General features: G+C 41.9%; 1 protein-coding gene across 1 annotated transcript in view; it reads left to right on the plus strand.

The window, feature by feature from the left end:
• Positions 1-8,560: 8,560 nt before the first annotated feature.
• Positions 8,561-17,822, plus strand: part of CACNG3 (calcium voltage-gated channel auxiliary subunit gamma 3) — a 107,644-nt gene continuing 98,382 nt past the window's right edge. The window contains exon 1 of the mRNA XM_007988079.3: positions 8,561-9,722. Coding sequence (XP_007986270.1) covers positions 9,512-9,722 — 211 coding nt within the window. The 5' untranslated portion in view covers positions 8,561-9,511. The remainder of the gene's footprint in view (positions 9,723-17,822) is intronic.

Consider the following 17,822-nt stretch of genomic DNA (forward strand, 5'->3'; position numbering starts at 1 on the left):
GCAAAGTCTGTCCGAAAACCTGCTGGGAGGAGATTTGGCAGAAAACCCACAGAACAACTTTTGTTTTCCCTTTCTTAAATTTTGGTAAAATATATATATATAATATTTGCCATTGTAAACATTTGTAAGCATAAAATTCAGTGGCATTAATCACATTCACAAGGTTGTGCAATCATCACCTTTATTTCCAAAATTGTTTCATGTACCTAACAAAAATTCTGTAACTATTAAGCAATAACTCCTCGTTCCTGTCTCCTCTTAGCCCCTGATAAGCTCTAATCTACTGTCTTGTCTCTATGCATTTGCCTGTTCTACATACCTCATATAAATGGAATCATGCCATATTTGTACTTTTGCATCGGGCTTATTTTGCTTAGCACAATGTCTTCAAGATTCATCCATGTTGTGACAAGTATCTGAACTTCACTCCTTTTTATGGCTGAATAGTATTCCACTGTATGTATATACCACATTATGTTTATCTATTCATCTGTTGATGAAGACTTGGGTTGTTCTCATGTTTTAGCCATTATCTATACCGTGACTTTTGATTACATTGTATCAGTCAGAATTTTATGACAAAACCATCCTTCTCTGTAAGGAAAACTGAACAATGTACCTTTATTTCAGCTAGGGAGAGTGTCCCCAGTCACAATTGGAGTCTTATGTAAGAAGAAATAAGGAAAGCCTACTGGGTAAGCAACTAGAAGATTCTGTAACAATCCATGTTTTTTTTTTTTTGCCAGCAAATATCATTCTTTAAAATATATGTATTTAGAGGGTACAAATGCAGTTTTCTTTCATGCATATATTGAATAGTGGCAAAATAGTGTGCCCATCACCCAAACAGTAGTGTACCCATCACCCAAATAGTAAATATTGTACCCAACAGGCAATTTTTTAGCCCTCACCCCAATCCTACCCTCTCACCCTTTTGGAGTCTCCAATGTCTATTTTTTCTACTTTGTTTGTCCATGTGCACCCATTGTTTAACTCCCACTTACAAGTGAGAACATGTGGTATTAGACTTTCTGTTTCTGAGTTATTTTAGTGAGGGTGATGACCTCCAATTTTATCCATATTGCTGCACAAGACATAATTTCATTCTTTTTTGTGAATGCATAGTATTCTCTGGCATATATATGCATATATATGTGTATATATATATACATATATATATACACATATACACACACACACACACGCACACACATATCACATTTTCTTTATCCAGTCCTCCATTGATGGACACTTTGGTTCACTTCATATTTTTGTATTGTAAATAATGCTGCAAAAAACATACAAGTGTGGGTATCTTTTTTGATATAATTATTTATTTCCCTTTGGGTATATACCCAGTAATGAGACTGCTGATTGAACAGTAGAACAGTAGTCTTATTTTTAGCTCTTTAAGAAATCTTTTTTCTTTTCTTTTCTTTTTCTTTCTTTTTTTTTTTTTTTGAGACAGAGTCTTGCTCTGTCATCCAGGCTGGGGTGCAGTGGCACAATCTCAGCTCACTGCAACCTCTCTGCCTCCTGGATTCAAGTGATTCTCCAGCCTCAGCGCCCAAGTAGCCTGGACTACGGCACATGCCATCACACCTGGCTAATTTTTGTATTTTTAGTAGAGATGGGGCTTCACCACCTTGGCCAGGTTGGTCTTGAACTCCTGACCTCAAGTGATCCACCCGCCTCGGCCTCTCAAAGTGCTGGGATTACAGGCATGAGCCACTGCAGCCAGCCGAGAAATTTTTATACTGTTTTCCATAGAGGCTGTACTAATTTACATTCCCACCAACAGTATGTAAGCATTTCCTTTCCTCTGCATCCTCACCAACATCTGTTATTATTATTTTTTTTTACTTTTTAATGATAGCCATTCTAACTGGAAAAAGATGATATCCCATTGTGGTTTTAATTTGCTTTTCTCTGATAATTAGCCAGCAAATGTTGTTCTATACATAGAATACATTTGCCTTTACCCAAAGGACACCACCTCCAAAGTCTCATCCATGTAAAAGGTAAGATTTCTGGGCAGCTTGCAGCCCTCTTCAGCAGGTTTGGGTGTATCCTCTCTTGGTCTAAAATAAAAGACAATTTACTTGCTTCCAGCACATCCATCATTCAATAGTGCAGAAGGAGCCAAATAATAATAATAATAATAATAATAATAATAATAATAAACTTTTAAAAGCAGAGACTAAAGTACACACAGCAGTCACACGTGTATGGAAATGATCAGCTGAGCAGGAATAACAATATTTCTCTTTCCTATGAATGGAAGACTTCCCTGGCTAGCAAATCTGTTCCCTTTTCAGAGAGAAGCTTCCTTATTCATTACTTTTCATCACCCTACTCTGTGTCCCCTGGAAGGTTCTTCTCTGTCCATCTCTCTCCCTGGATTCATCTGAGGTGGAATTGGAAAGGACAGGCTTCCTGTTGGGCTCAAGGATCTTTTAGGAGTTTAGCTGTTTAGGGATTTAATAGTCTCAGGTTGCCATGTACCAAGCTTGGGAATTGTTTGGGAATGTAGTTCCTTACTATCCCTCCTTGTTGTCTTAGGTAGCATTCCCTAGAAGCAGAGCCTAAGGCAGATATTTGGATGCAAAAGACTTATTGAGAAAGTAATCTTTAGCAAAAAACCCCAAGGGAGTATGGGAACAAACATAAGAAAAGACAGTGATTCTCCAGTTGTGGTTTCCTAAAGAGCAGCATTAACACCCCTTGAGAACTTGCTGAAAATGAACATCTTCAAGCATCATCCACCTTGGAAAGTTTGAGGGTGGAGCCCAATAATGTCTCATTCAACAAGCCTTTTAAGCGATTCTAATGCACACTATGGTTTGGCAACCAAAGAGGATGGAGATGAAGCCCAACAAGGATGTGGTAGCCTTGGCCTGATCATCGGAGGACCCTGGAGCATAAATTGTATCTCAGAATTGTCCCTGCCTCTGGCAAGAGGCCAGCCTTTTGCACCTTTGTGTCTGACGCAGGAAGAAGGGCTCTAATTCCTTGCAAGAGGCAGCTCTCGTCAGCTGAGACCCAGTTGTCCCAGGAGAGGGCAGCTCTGGGTTAGAAAGGTCAGGGCTAGAGGAGTATAAATGCACCAACCCAGTAAAGAGAATCTGAAGAGTAGTGTAACAACAAAGAGTAGTGAAACAACTTCTCCTCCTCCTCCTCCTCCTCCTCCTTCTTCCTTCTCCTCGTCCTTGTCCTCCTCCTCCTCCACATCCTCCTCCTCTTCTACCTCCCCCTCCTCCTCTTCTTCTTCTTTGAGACAGGGTCTCACTCTATCGCACACAGGCTGGAGTGCAGTGGCACCATCATGGCTCACTGCAATCTTGAACTCCCAGGCTCAAAGGACTCTCTTGCCTCAGTCTCCTGAGTAGCTTGGATTACAAGTGTCCACTACCATGCCTGGCTAATTTTAATTTTTTGGAGAGACAAGGTCTGACTATGTTGCCCAGGCTAGTCTGAAACTCCTGGCCTTAAGTGATCCTCCCACCTCAGCCCACCAAAGTGCTGAGATTACAAGCATGAGCCATTGCACCCGGCCTGCAATTGCTCTTATTCATCCAATTGTCTCTGTTGTCTTCACGAGACTAAGAGTTTCAGGTGATCAAGAGCAATGTCTTTCCTGCTTGTTATTTACTCATCAGTGCCTGTCACAGGTGTAAATCTTAATAATTACTTATGCAATTAGTTGATTAAACAAATACTAATTAAATGCCTACTGTATCCTGAGCACTATTCTAGGGTCTGATAATTTAGATTTGAACAAGACAAAGCACCTGTTCTCATGGATTTCTTTGGCTTTAGTTGGGAAGATGACAATAAGCACAAAAACATATATATACATATACACAGTATAATGTCAGATATTGATAAATGCTATGAAGAAAAATAAAGCAGAGTGAGAGTATAGAGAGAAATATGGGGTGTCATTTTTAGATAGAGCAGTTAAAGAATTCTCTAAGAAGGTGACATTTGAGCTGAGGTATGAATGAAGTGAGGGATTGAACTATGACAATATCTGGTGGCAGCAATTTGTATGTAAATTCAAAATTATTTTAAAATAAATGTTTCTTACATATAAAGTATATTCAGGGAAGAGCATTGTCAGCACAGGAAATCAATGGGTGAGTCACAGGAAACACCTGGCATTTCTGTATCAGTAAAACAGGAGGTAGTTGGAGATGGACAGCTGGCACACTGCTTATTGTTTTTATTTATTTTTGAATTAACTTTGAACTTTCATCAAAATATACATGTACAAGATTTTTAAAATCAGATAGAAGCGGCTATAGTAAAAAACAGCTGTTCTAGTCCCACCGTGTTCATTCTCATTACTCATTTTATTTCAGTTTAGTTCATTTTACCCCATTGTCTCTTCTTCTCTTCTCCAAATATAGATTAGAGTATTTTTATTTTTTGTATTGGTTATCTTTAATTTTCAATGACATACTAGATACTCTAGATCTCCTTTTATCAACTCTAGACAGTATATTTTGGCTATTCTCTTTGTATAATAATATTAGGATGTTACATCCTACCATTCCTCCCCTCCTTCTACCTCCAATTTCTATCACTGTCTGGAGAGTAAAAACATAACTTCACGTAATTTGGTTCAAAGAGAGCATAGAGGGTTTCAGATACTGAAAGAAGGTTAACAAGACTGAAGTTGAAATAATGATGTGTGAATGTTTTGTAAGCATATTTGGTTTTTAATGCTTTTTTCTATAGGTTGAATCTAAAAGTAGAAAACTCATAACAAGGCTATGTGTGAACATTGAGAGAATTCAAGATGGCGGGGATGACACTGTTTAGTCCATGTGTGCCTGGTTTTCATCATCTCCTTGACTTACACACATGTGGGTGCCCTTAACTCTGAAGACTTTTTCTCTTCTGATGGTGCTCCATTCTCTCCCAACAAAAGGTAAAGCTGGTTTGGTACCACTGACACCCAGCTTAGTTGAGGTCCAGTATCTTCTGAGCCCCATAGCCTGCCATTTTTGTCTTCTCCTTTGTGGTCACATTTTACTGCTGATCCCATGGACATCACTGGAGTGGCGCCACAAGTAGATCACATGGGCTTTTCACAGTAAAGTCTTCTGAGGTATCACAGAATTTCCCCCTTTTCTAAGAACTATCCTCCCACAACTCACAGGTGCTGATCCTGATGGCTACGTTTATGCTACATGACCCTGAAAACTTGGCCACAGTTGCACGGACCAGGAAGTGGCAAGCAACAGAAGCTAGGCTGATCAGGTTGTCTCTCCCGGAAATTTTGAATTAGGACTAAAACTTCCCAGTTTAGTCTGGGTGGGTTTCTTAAATAGAGATGACATAAGAACTCAAAATCTAGCTTCTATTTTGAGGATCAAAGAATAGATGAAGCAAAACAATTTTTCAACTAAAAATATGAAAAGAGGCAGAGATGCAAAATGAAGTGACTGTCAAGACTCCTGATGGCTTTTTTTTTTTTTTTTTTTTTTTTTTTTTTTGCTTGTTCCCGCTCCCTGCCGAGGCCTGATTGAACCTCTGCCCTATGGTTCTTTGAAACATCGTCATATTCTTGTACCAAATTCTCCATTTTCTTAAGCTAGCTCTGGTAAGTTTTTGCCATTTACAGTCAAAGTGAACTCACTAATAAAATATTCCCAACTGCATAATCTGCTCCCTGGAGGATGAGAATCATATCTTTGTATTCTCCAAGGTGCTGAGCACATAGTGGAATGCCTTGCACGCAGTAGGCACTCGAGAAGCATTTGCTGAGTTGAAGCAGCTGTCAGTACTCCTTCCTAAACGACACAACCATTCTTACAGGGGTCACTGACCCCTCCAGATGTATGAGAAGATGGACAGGGAAAAGCGTAAATAGATACACCGTGCCAACTACTTCACTAGCTGACAGCCCAATGGAAGAAAACAAAAGTCTTAATAAGAGAATCAGACATCAGTTGCAAGATGTCTGAATGTCTTCTAGTCTTCTGCCAGATACGTGGGATCGGAGAGGGCTATCAGCAAACAGGAGTCTAGCTCCAACCCGCCCTGGAGAGAGCTCTGAATCTCTTGGGTCCCTCATTGATCTGTTGAAAGAGCCCTCTAGTGGTGAAAATGAGGAACGATCGCTAGCCTTACAAGCAGGTTTTACGCACCCAGGTCCACACACCTACACATTCAATTGAATGAAAGGATGAGGTCACCCCCTAGTAAGTTGGGAGGCATGGTAGGGAACTAACTGCGGCCTCCCTGCCTCCACCCTCCCACTCCGTTCAGTTGTTCTGACTTGCTCCACATGCAGGTTCGGGACTTTCCACAGTGATTAGGTTGGCCCTGGACAACAATCCCAAAGAATGAGCCTGCCTCAGCCCGTCAGAGGCTCTGGACAAAGCTCCAGTTTTATCACATGTATCCCTTTCTCTTATTCGGCAAAACTGGGCGCATAATTGTTACCTTCATCTACCCGAGCTCCTGATCCTTTTCCCCCAACTATCCTTCTGCTAGGCCCCTGGGCACCATACTCTGCCTGTCTGGGCTTCTGTTGTAGAGCTAAGTGAGTGGAGATGAAGATGCTGTTGTTCCACTGTGGGTCTGGTAAATGGAGTGATTGGGGCATACGGTCCCTTAGCCCGAAGCTCACTCATCTTTCATCAACATGGTCCTGCTTTGAAAGAAGACCTTTCTCACTTCTGTCAGAGCAAGAGAAGAATCAAACAGATCCTGAAATGACTGCCTTGATCATTATTAATTATTTCATCTTCTTTAACTTTCTGAGAGTGGGGAGGGAAATTTTTGCTAACTGAATTAACCCCTCCCAAGAAATACCAACCTCACCTCCATGTTATATATGGCTTTCCCTTAAAAAAAAAAAAAGGTAACAATAATCAAGGCAGGATATTTTTTAAGATGCAGATTTTTCATTTCAGGAAAGAAAATGACACTAAATAACTTGTAGGAGCCCTTGTATATCCTCTCCCTACTATCTTCTGTCATTCTTCTGGAGTACAGCTGTAGTCCTGGCCCCAAGTTTATCCATTCCATTGTGGAATATGTGGCAAGCTTTCAGTATTTCTACCTCCTGTCCATAAATCAGTGTTTGTGAACCACTACACATGTATATGCAACTAAATGCATGTAGGTATACACACCTACGTATTCAAATCTATACTTTACCTACACATACCTATGCATAGCAAAAATGCCATGCATTTGCAGCAAATATGTTCACATGGTCCTAACACTGCCTTCAGGTACAAACATACATTTACATACTTGTTTTACTTCTATAACAAATTCACAGGCATTCAGAATTTACAACTAAACTGAACACAGCACAGGTGAGCATTCAAACGCAATCATTCCACAGCTATATATTCAAACTTCCTCATGCACATGCGTATTTATCTAACATCAAGAATAAAGTCTTCAATCTTAACACCAAAATAAGAGTAGCAAAGTCACCAAGAAGTTGTGAGCTGCATTTGCGAACCCTTCAATATATTGCTGCTACTCAGTCACTTGAGTAGAAGCTCCCAGGCAGCCAGAGATGGCACCAGGGGAGTATGTGTGTCTGCGATTACCTCCCGTTATATTACTGTCCAGCTAAATAACATTCAAACATGACAGCTGGTTATGGACACATCTCAGGAACTGTGGAAACAACCCAAGCAGCCTCATTTCTAAATTCCTGACCTCTGTATATCAGTCCCAGTATGCCATAAGAAAAAAATAACAAGGGCATTTCTGTGGGCTGTTTCTAGTCAACTCGGTGTGTGCCCATGCATATGCCAGAATACATAGTAATAAAAAGCTGGTTAAATGCTGGACCTTTGCAATAGTAGCTATTTCCAAGGAAGAGAGCTTTCAGGTGTGCAATGCCATTCACACTTTGGACTAACAAGCAAAGCAGACCTAACTTCACCTGTTTCATGGTCTGACTTAGATAACAATGTTAACAAATGAGTATCTCAGAGACCTTTGAACAAAATCTGACATTTTCAGTGACTCTCCTACTATGAATCCATCACTCCCTTCAATGTAGATGTGTTAAAAATGTATAAAAGGCGTATTCAAAGACCAAAATCTTATAGTCTTTTGCCCAGGGTCCCTAATATGTGCATTACAGAGTCTATATACTTTTAGCTCCTTCCATCTTTTAGGAATACATGATCATATATATATGAACAGTTCCGGGTCTGATCTGAGCAGGTTGTCTCCGGTGTAAACCAGAGCTCCAGAGAAAGGAGGGTAGACATATTGGTTTGTTTGCTGGGGAACCAAATTGAGACAGACTCTACACAGATGTGATAGTGACAACACTTTTTGCCCGCCTAAGTGAGCCATAGAGTCGTCCCCAGAGCTGCCGGTGCCTTTAAGAAGACTCGGTCTTACGGGTCTTCTTTTTCCCCAGTGGGCTCCAGTGGTGCCCGCAGCAAAAGGCAAACTTGCCTGGCTCATGGGGTGGAAGGGAGGATTGAAGAATGCCGCGTTGGGTGGGTGCTGAGAGAGCGCCAGAGTGCGCTACGGGCTTCGCTCCCCTTTCCCTTTCCTTAACCCTTCCCAGAGCGGAGGAACCGGGTCGTGCTGCAGCGCCCAGGAGCCGGGGCGCTGACTGTCCTCGTCTCCCGAAACTTTGCGCTGAGAGTGGGCTTGACTGGGCAGGGCCGAGCCTACTGATTGACCCGGGAAGGAACGGGGGAGGGCGGGTGAGGGAAGAAAGACCCTTAGCACCTCGGGTTTCTAGCTCAGGCGGCGGTGTGCAGCTGCAGGAGGGAGCTGTCCCTTCAGCATCACGGACCTTAAAGCCTAGGCGTTAGGACGGCGGAGGCGGGGCAACAGGCGGGGAGCTGTCCCTTCAGCACCACGGACCTTGGCGCCCCCAGGGAAACCAGCCGGCCCCCGCCCCAGGACTCTGTCTTTTCTCCAGTTTGAGCGGGGGTGTCGGGAGCAGGCGGAGAGCTTTCCTGCGAGGCTGTGGAAGCAGTGAACACTCTTCTCAGCGGCTCGCCTCCCAGCAGTGCTATTTTTTGCCATCCGCCCTCACCCCCAGCACACGCGCTCGCACACACACGCACGCACGCACACACACACACTCACACAGAGACCTCTCTGGGTTTCTTTGCCTTGAGTCTCCCGGGGCTGTGAGAAGCCAGGCGCATCTCAAACCGAGCTGGCAGCTCCAGGCTCCGGAGCCATGCCCTGCACGGACCCTCGTCTTTACCAAGCTCCTGAGGAATGAAAGGAACCCAGGGACCCTCAGAAGGCAGCAGTGATGCGGACCAACCCCCAGGAGCCTGCACCCTTCCGAGGGCCATAGGCGACCCAGGGAACTGGAGAGAGCTCCAGACAGGAAATCCCAGCTTTCCCAAAGTCCCTGTGGATGCTGACAAAAGGAGACCTGAATTTTTGGAAGAGCCTGTGCTAGGTTACCCGACTGCAGAGTGATTTTCCCCTCCGGCACTGACTCTCCCCCTCCAACCCCCAGCCGTCCAGAGTACCATGAAGAATTATGAGGATGTGTGACAGAGGTATCCAGATGTTGATCACCACTGTGGGAGCCTTTGCAGCTTTTAGTTTAATGACCATTGCAGTGGGCACGGACTACTGGTTATATTCCAGAGGTGTGTGCAGGACTAAATCTACAAGTGATAATGAAACCAGCAGGAAGAATGAAGAAGTAATGACCCATTCGGGGCTGTGGAGGACGTGCTGCCTAGAAGGTATTTACAATTTCCTCTCAATGGCTCTGAATAATCCAGTTCTGATGTTTTGGTGGGTGTTTGGAGGAGATGGAAGTGGTAATGAGGAGAGAAGAGTAGTTCAAATTATTGCTGAGAATGTGCAGGTGCCCAGACTCTGTTAACAGCAAGACTGACGCCATGTGGGCTAAAGGGGTTGGGTCTTGTTGATTGTTTTTAGTATAAGCTTCATGAGATGAGATTTTGTCACACTCTAGGCAGCTTCTGCAGTTTAGAAAAGTCTTCAAATCCAAAATCCCTAGGCATATTGTCAATTGCTTGGATCTCTGGCTTGAGATGGGGTCTTTAACTCTGCTTAAATTGGATTTTGAAGGGAGGGGGAGGGAAGGGAGGAGAAGGGACAAGATGAAGGAAGTGAGGAGACAGAGAGAGGGAGAGGGAGAGACAGAGAGAGAGAGAGAGATCCTGACCCGGTCTGGCACATTCTGAGCTATTTCCTTATTTCTCAACATAGACTTATCAGTTTCTCCTGAGTTTGCTGTAACTAGATATTGTCATGAACTTCCACTGCCAATCAGTAACAGGGTAACATATGTAAACCCCTACTCCCACCCACACCTTATGCACACATTTTAAGAAAAAAAATCCTTATTGATACATGTTTTATTAGTTTGCATCACAACAAAACTGAAGTCTTGGTATTTTGTATCCACCTGTCTTCATTCCTAAATCATTCCCAAACTCAAAACAAGGTATTTCCATGACATTTACAAAAGACTGATTCTCCAAGAATAGCAGTTCGTCACTTCAAGTTCTGAAAATTAGGGGAGTAGTTCTAAATTATAATGAGGAAGACAGAACAATTTAAAAATGTAAAGCCCTTTTGTAGCCTGCCACACCATTAAACTTGCTTTCGCCACATCAGAAGTCACTCTCAGCACCAGTAGGCAATGCTTGGATATCATTGGGAGTAAATAGAAAGATAAGAAAGAAAATCAAAGCTCTTTGGAGCCTACATGCCTGAGGGAAGTCACTGGATTAGAGGGGCAGTAGGGGTTTTCTTAGGCTTCTGAGAAATCTGTGAAGCTTGTCACCGTCGTGGGCAAGGAAGTCTGGGTTTCCTGTATGGTCCCCTCCCCTGCTTGCCATTGGTTCTTCACACTGCATTTCCAGTGGCTGGCATTTGTCAGGGCTTCTTGAGAACTTGCATTTATGTAAATCGCTTAGGAAATCATGCTATGACATCACTTGCCAGTGTAATATTGCATCATTATCTGGCCTTCTTCCCATGTCCTGACACTTTGAACAACTGCTCTCCTGACTGTAGCGCTACTACAATTGATTCTGTTTCTAAAACAAATTTGCAACTGGTGGGAAGCCCATGTAGGAAAGGGCTGCCTTTAATGCAGCAAGGATCATGTGAAGTCAGAAGACCTGGGTAATGCTGCAAAGTATCGCTGTGACCTTGGCTAAGACATTTACCCTCTCCAACTCTCAGTTTATTCATCTGGGAAATGATACGTTTGGATTAGGTGGTCTTGAATTAACACTGTCTAAAGCTTATACTGTATTCAATGCACTGACAGGAATTCTAGATAATTATTTCCTAAACAATGACAAAAGTCAGATATTTGTGAGCATTTGTGATTGTGTATGGTGAAGTCATTTACCTCAGAGAAATTCCATATTTTCCCTTTCTTATACCGACTATAAGGAATTGAATTATCTTTTGTAAAACTGATTTGGTGGATGTTGCAATATCTACACGGTTCTAGAGATGGCATAAAAATTCTAAGGTTCCTCCAAGCCAAAAATGGCACATATGTGTACTGTGCTTTAGCCATTTCCAATTCTTCTGCCTCTGGGAATCAAACCTGAGAATGCACAATTAAAAATGAAGTTTGACTTCGCTCATTATGATCTATGAAAAAAATATATATCTATAAGAGCAGAGGTAGGACCTAAAATTTCTGAACCCTTGCTAAGAATGTCTCAACTGATGGTTTCTCTTTTTTCCAACATCATGTCCTACACCCACAGTTTGTACAAGGAATTAAAACCCCACCCAGGCATTCTGTAGGCTTAGTGGGAGAAGTGAGAAACTGAATCAAGGAGAAATTGGATGAGTTGAAGCCATATCCTTGGGCAGGTGAATTCTATTGAGAAACTGTGTTGCAGTCCCCATACAACTTGGCCTGACTTTTGTTGTTGTTGTTCACTTTTTTGAAGTATTAAATACAGTAAGATGCACAAATCATAGTGAATCACAATAAAATATTACCTATGGCTGCACCCATGTAATTAACACCTAAATGGGTCCTGGCTGAAATTTGAAGATAAGATTTGTTGCAATGTACTAAACACATCAAGTGTTTGAGGAATTTGCAGAAGCCTCTGATTTCTGCATGGGAAGACACATGCAGTTGGTAGCATCCATTCCAGGCATTTCCGTCCTCTGGTAGAAGGAAGATGGACAGTCCTTTCCCATTCAGTATTTCTTACCTACCCCTGAGCCTCAACATCCTCATTTTCTGGTCCTTTAAGTGTCAAGGGAAAACTGGGAGGTTTTTGTAGCTCCATTTTCTTAGAGGTCAAATTAGAAAAGTTCGTTCTTCTGTACTTTTTTAAAGAGCCATGAGACAATGTGATTATTTTATCCAAAAGAAGAGAACGCCAACGAGAACATGACAGCTGTCTGCAAATATCTGAAGGGCTGTCATATGAAAGAGAGATTTGAAATGTTCTGTGTGGCCTCTAAGAGATAGAAGTAGGAGCTAGAGGAAAATAGGTTTTACCTCAATATAAATAACTATCCAATGTGGAATGGGAAGCTTTGGGAGGTGATGGGTCTTCCAACACCAAAGATATTCAAGTTTAAGCAAACTACATCAATTGTTTCCCAACTTGGCTGGTCATCAGATTCTCATGAGGAACTTTAAAAAATTAGATTATCAGGGGCTCCATAACTAGATTCCGTGCTTCCATAGGTCTGAGGTATACCACGAAAATCTGAGTTTTCTAAAGGTGCTCCAAGCAATTATGATGTTAAAGCCAACATGTATTGATATTTGCACTGGGCCTGAGGATGACTACGTGTTATAAGGATGATCACGTCACTCAAGGAGGAGAAGGATGTTTCCAGTTTTCATTTCTGTAGGTAGGTTATATCCTTCTCCTCCTTGAGTGACATGATCAGCCAAACCAAGTTTACTTTGTAGCTTAATTTGGCCCATGGGCTGCCAGTTTTGAGCCTTGTAAATTACCTAAATGGCATTTTTAATCCAAATTTCTGATATTTTAATATTTGACTCCTGAATTACTCTTTAGTAGTCAATAATCACTTTTTCAACCCTCAAAAAATACCTAAGAAAAGATAAGCTAACCTACCAGAATATCCGTTATGTTCAGCACTTAATATGTGCTCACACTGTTCTAAGAATTTTGAAAAATTAACTCTTTCATCTTCAAAGAAGCTCAGTGGTGCAGATACTATTATTACCCTCATTTTACAGATGAGGAAACTAAGCCCTGGGGAATTTACATAACTTGCCCAAGGTCACACACCTAAACTCAGCAGGCAATACTTAACCTTAGTCATGCTGCCTTTCTGAGTATTTGCTAGAAAACATTAATTCATGCTTTGGTGGGTAGCCTGCTACTGGTACAAACATTAGCTTGTGAAAATGCCCAGGCACATGGGTTTTTCCATTCAGAAGTTTCAGATTTCAGAACACTCAGTGTGCCTGTGCAGCATCGGCAAGGACGCAGGAGCCACCAGACACACACAAACTCAGAGGCAGCAAAGGACACACTTTGCATGGAGAGACAATTGACCCGTGTAGAGACACCCACACTGGGAAACCAACACGAACACCTGATTCATTATCTGGAAAGCACTGGAGGCATTCACAAAGTAGAGCCCTAACCTGCTGCATGTTTTCAATAGTGGCCTGTGAATTTGAATGAGAACATGTTCAATATGTGACTCCCTCATTAAGAAAACCTCGTGAAGTCCTGGAGACAATCAAAGCAATGTATTCAGGTAGCAGAAAGACCACCAGACTAGTAGTGAGGAACCCTAAGTGTTCATCCCATTTCCATCACTAACAGTTATGTGAATTGTGAATGTTATTTTCCCTCTTTGGACCTTAGTTTACCCAATTCTAAAATGAGAACATCAGAAAAGATTAGGGAGTAACAAATCCAAATGTTTGTGTAGATGAGGCAGCTAATGTAAAGTATGAAACAAGCATTTCCCAATCCTCTTAGCTCAATTCTAAGCAGGTTTAGAGGCGGGTAACAGTAGATTTGAGAAGATGTATGGTTACTGAAACTTGGTCTCAGTATGGGGCAATAGGGAGTGGTGAGGACTGTGGCAAACTGGAAAGCACAAGCCCCATCTGAAGGATGACTACTACTTGGCTTGAGTTGACATTTACCTTGGAGAAATGGACACCAAGTGTGGCCCAATATTCCAAGTAAAGAAAAGCCAGATGTAAAATCTCTTGATTTTTAAAATGCAGGCAACTCTTTCAACTTCTTAAGAATACGATACTAGCCAAACCAAATTTACCTTGTAGCTGAATTTGGCCCCTGGGCTGCCAGTTTTCAGCCTTGTAAATTACCTAAATGACACTTTTAATATAAATTTCTGATGTTTTTATATTTTATTCCTGAATTTTATTAGTCTATAATCACTTTTTCAATTCATTAAAAAATTACTAAGAAAAGAAAGACTACTTATTTAGGATTTTAAAACAGGGAACTTAAAGTTATGACAAAGAGGTACAATAACTGATATTTCTGCTACAGATGGACCAGGATGACATCAAACATCTGGCTGGAAAACTGGGGGAAAAAATTAGCCAGTCATTAGAAGTTCTCCCATATTTCCAAATCTCCAGATGGTTGACTTTTTCAGCCAGATGGGGTTCCAGCTTTATTTATGTGTTTGGAAACCTTCAGGGAAGCTGCAAAGATGTGGTTGAGGATGGATGTGAGGAAGAGACATAATATTTATTAAGTATTCTCTGTGTGCCAAGCCCTGTGCTAGGTGCTTTTGTACATGTTAGCTCATACTTTTCATATCTCCTGTCTTCCCCCAAGTAGAATACAAAATCTGTAAGGACAGGGATTCTTGTCTGTTGGGGCACTGTTCTACCCCTAAAAATTAGAAACAGTACCCAGTCATTACTTCTGTACCTGCAGTCCTAGATTTAATGTTGCATCCTCCCTTAGACATGGGTTCAGAATGTGCTGGAGTTCTCTTACTCTCTTCCCTACTCCTGACCTTCTCCCACTTCCTTTTTCTGTATTCTTCCTCCTTGCCACTAAAGCCTGAGAGCCAGATGGAAGAGAGAAGTGGGCTGGCGTCTTAAGGCAGGATGGGTGTGAGTGACCCTGACTGTGTTTGAGGGTTGAGTCAGGATTGGGCAGGTGGTAGAGGTCGGAGTATGAACATGACTAATAGTCATGGCGCAATGTGTCCATAGTGCCATACTGGTTGTTAAAATGTTAAAATACTTTCCTATGTCTTGATAAACAACATTTGGCCCAAGTCTTCCACGAACTCCCCACCACCACTGCACCCACCCTAGGCCTTACTGGGGCCTCTCAGATCCATTAGGTAAAGGGTGAAGACCCAGCCCCACAGATGTCATTGTGACCTTGCTCTGGCCCTACAAAACCATTCATTCTGATTGTCTGGTCTTGTGTCCCATTGGTTGTTAAATATTTTAAATCTCATTCCTAGTCTTATCATCATTGTTGAAAAGAAACTCACTCCTCTTCTTTCTTCCTCAAACCCAATCTTCTACCTGACTGTGGGATTCCACCTACCTTAGGAAGTAGATGCCTTGAAAATACTTTTGGTTTCATTCTCTGAAATTTTATCTTCTGGATTAGAATAAAGGCAAGTGACCTTCATTCCAAGGTTGGGTGACCAGTGTAGGTTATTTGTATGGATAACTATTGTGTGTCAAGAAAAAAATAAAACAAGAAATTAGGCAAAAAGATGACTGTGTTCTTTTAATGTTCACATAGAGCACAGTGAAACAAGCTTACCCAAAGGGTCATCTGACCCTCTGGGGAAATGCAACTTTGATTGACTTAGCTTTTAGTACAGATTCAGGCCTGGTTGCTACATAGTTAGATATTTACTTGTAGAAAATTGAGAAAATGCACATAATTTTTTGTTCTGTAGATGTGCATGTGATTTTCATTCATTAGAGGAGATAACCCCAAGTGTTGTGGATTTATTCTCTCCTCTCCTGAATATTAATCAGTTTTATATTAATTTAGTGATCTTATTTCAAAATTTTTTTCACTGAAAAAAATAGAACATCCCCTTTGAACTAGTTTTATCATTCTACTGGCTTCCTCATTGCTGAATTAAACAAAACTTGACATGAGCTCACTATGTATTTTAGAAGAATTATGTTTTTAATAATTTAAAATTTCTTTGACATATGGAGGCATCGCCCATGGAAAACAATGTTTCTGAGCTTAAACAGAAGTGTAGAAAACCACAGGTTGTTTTAATTTTCTCCCATCTTATAACCCTGCCACAGCACACTTTTTCAACGTAGGAACAAATAGGTCTTTACTAAGTTAATGAAAGACCACAGAGAATATGGGATATAGCAGGAGCTTTTGGAGCAGGTGGACCTGGGGGCTTATGTGGATCCTGTTGTTTACTGATTGTGAGACCATGAAAGTTGCCTACCCTCTGAGCATTAATTTACTTACCTGTGAAATGGGGAAATAAGAGTAGCAAGTGCCATCAACTGTTTGTGTTTTAGTTCTTGTGTTTCCTTCATTCCTTCTTACCTCTAAATAACATGTTGACCATTAGTTCTTGATTTATGCATTTCTACACAAGATCCATTTGCTAAGACAAACAATAAGTTAGCTTTCTTATACAAGTTCTCTCCTGGCTCCCAATACTTTTAGTTTCTGAGTGAGGTACCTGTGGCTCCAAGAAGAATCATTCATAATGATTGGGCGCTGGATTGGACACTTGCTTAAGCAGCATGGCTGCTCATGTGCCCACATAGCAAGGGACTTGGAGGGAACACAGAGCTAAGAGGAGGCATGGGAGTGGAGCAGCCTGTTTGGAATGGTGAAGCTCTGTGTGTGGACTGGATCTGGCAGTGGGTAGCTGAGCTGCCGCCATTGTGTTCATATCTCACCTGAGAGAGCAGCCCATTAACCAAGAAAACCCTAACCCGGCGGCACAATGTTTGTGAAGATGTTGCCCTATACGAGGCTGCCTGGCCGAGGGGTAGAGTAGGGGCTGAGTTAGCCCACACTCCGCTCACCAAACCATGCACCTTGGTTCAGAACTGAGTCTATCCAGAGCGGGGAGGGTCTATAATAAATGTTCACAGGGTACTGTATGGGTCAACTACAGTCTCAGCAACATGGAGCTGTACGTTTTCAGTGGAAGGAGCCAGGCAGGATGGAAAAGACTACACCAGAGTCGGAGATTCCACACCAGGAAAGGAAGTTGCAGTGGGAAGGTACCATAGGACCCTCCAATAACCAATACGTGTGACTCCACAAGACAGTCAGCATGCAGATCCGTGCTACACAGAGTGCCTGGCCATTGATGTCAGCCAGAGAAGCAGTGGCAACAAACAAGAAAGGTTTACAGTCTTGCCTGTCTAAGTGAAGTGGCATGTTGGCCTTTTCTTTCTTCCTGCTCTCTGCAGAAATATACATACAGAAGGTGCTACCATCTAAAGGAAGAAGGAGCAGGGATAGTGATTTGAATTCAACATGCAATTTGAAATGTTAGACAAACTGGAAGTTTTAATAACCAAAAGTGACTGGGAAGTTATGAAATCTGCCTAAACTGTCATTAAGGAAATGAAGGATTTGATATAACACAGTTGAAAGCCAAACTAAAACTGGTGCATGTTTATATCCCACTAAATTGAGACCCATCAGTAAACATAAATAATGTCATCATGCTTTGTTTCAGAAATTTTAATAGTCGAAAACTCTGCAGGGCACGGTGGATCACATCTGTAATCCCTGAACTTTGAGAAGCCAAGGAGGGTGGATCACTTGAGCCCCAAAGTTTGAGACCAGCGTGGGCAACATAGTGAGACCCCCATC

Source organism: Chlorocebus sabaeus, chromosome 5 (assembly GCF_047675955.1).
Source record: "Chlorocebus sabaeus isolate Y175 chromosome 5, mChlSab1.0.hap1, whole genome shotgun sequence".
Classification (NCBI taxonomy): Eukaryota; Metazoa; Chordata; class Mammalia; order Primates; family Cercopithecidae; genus Chlorocebus; species Chlorocebus sabaeus.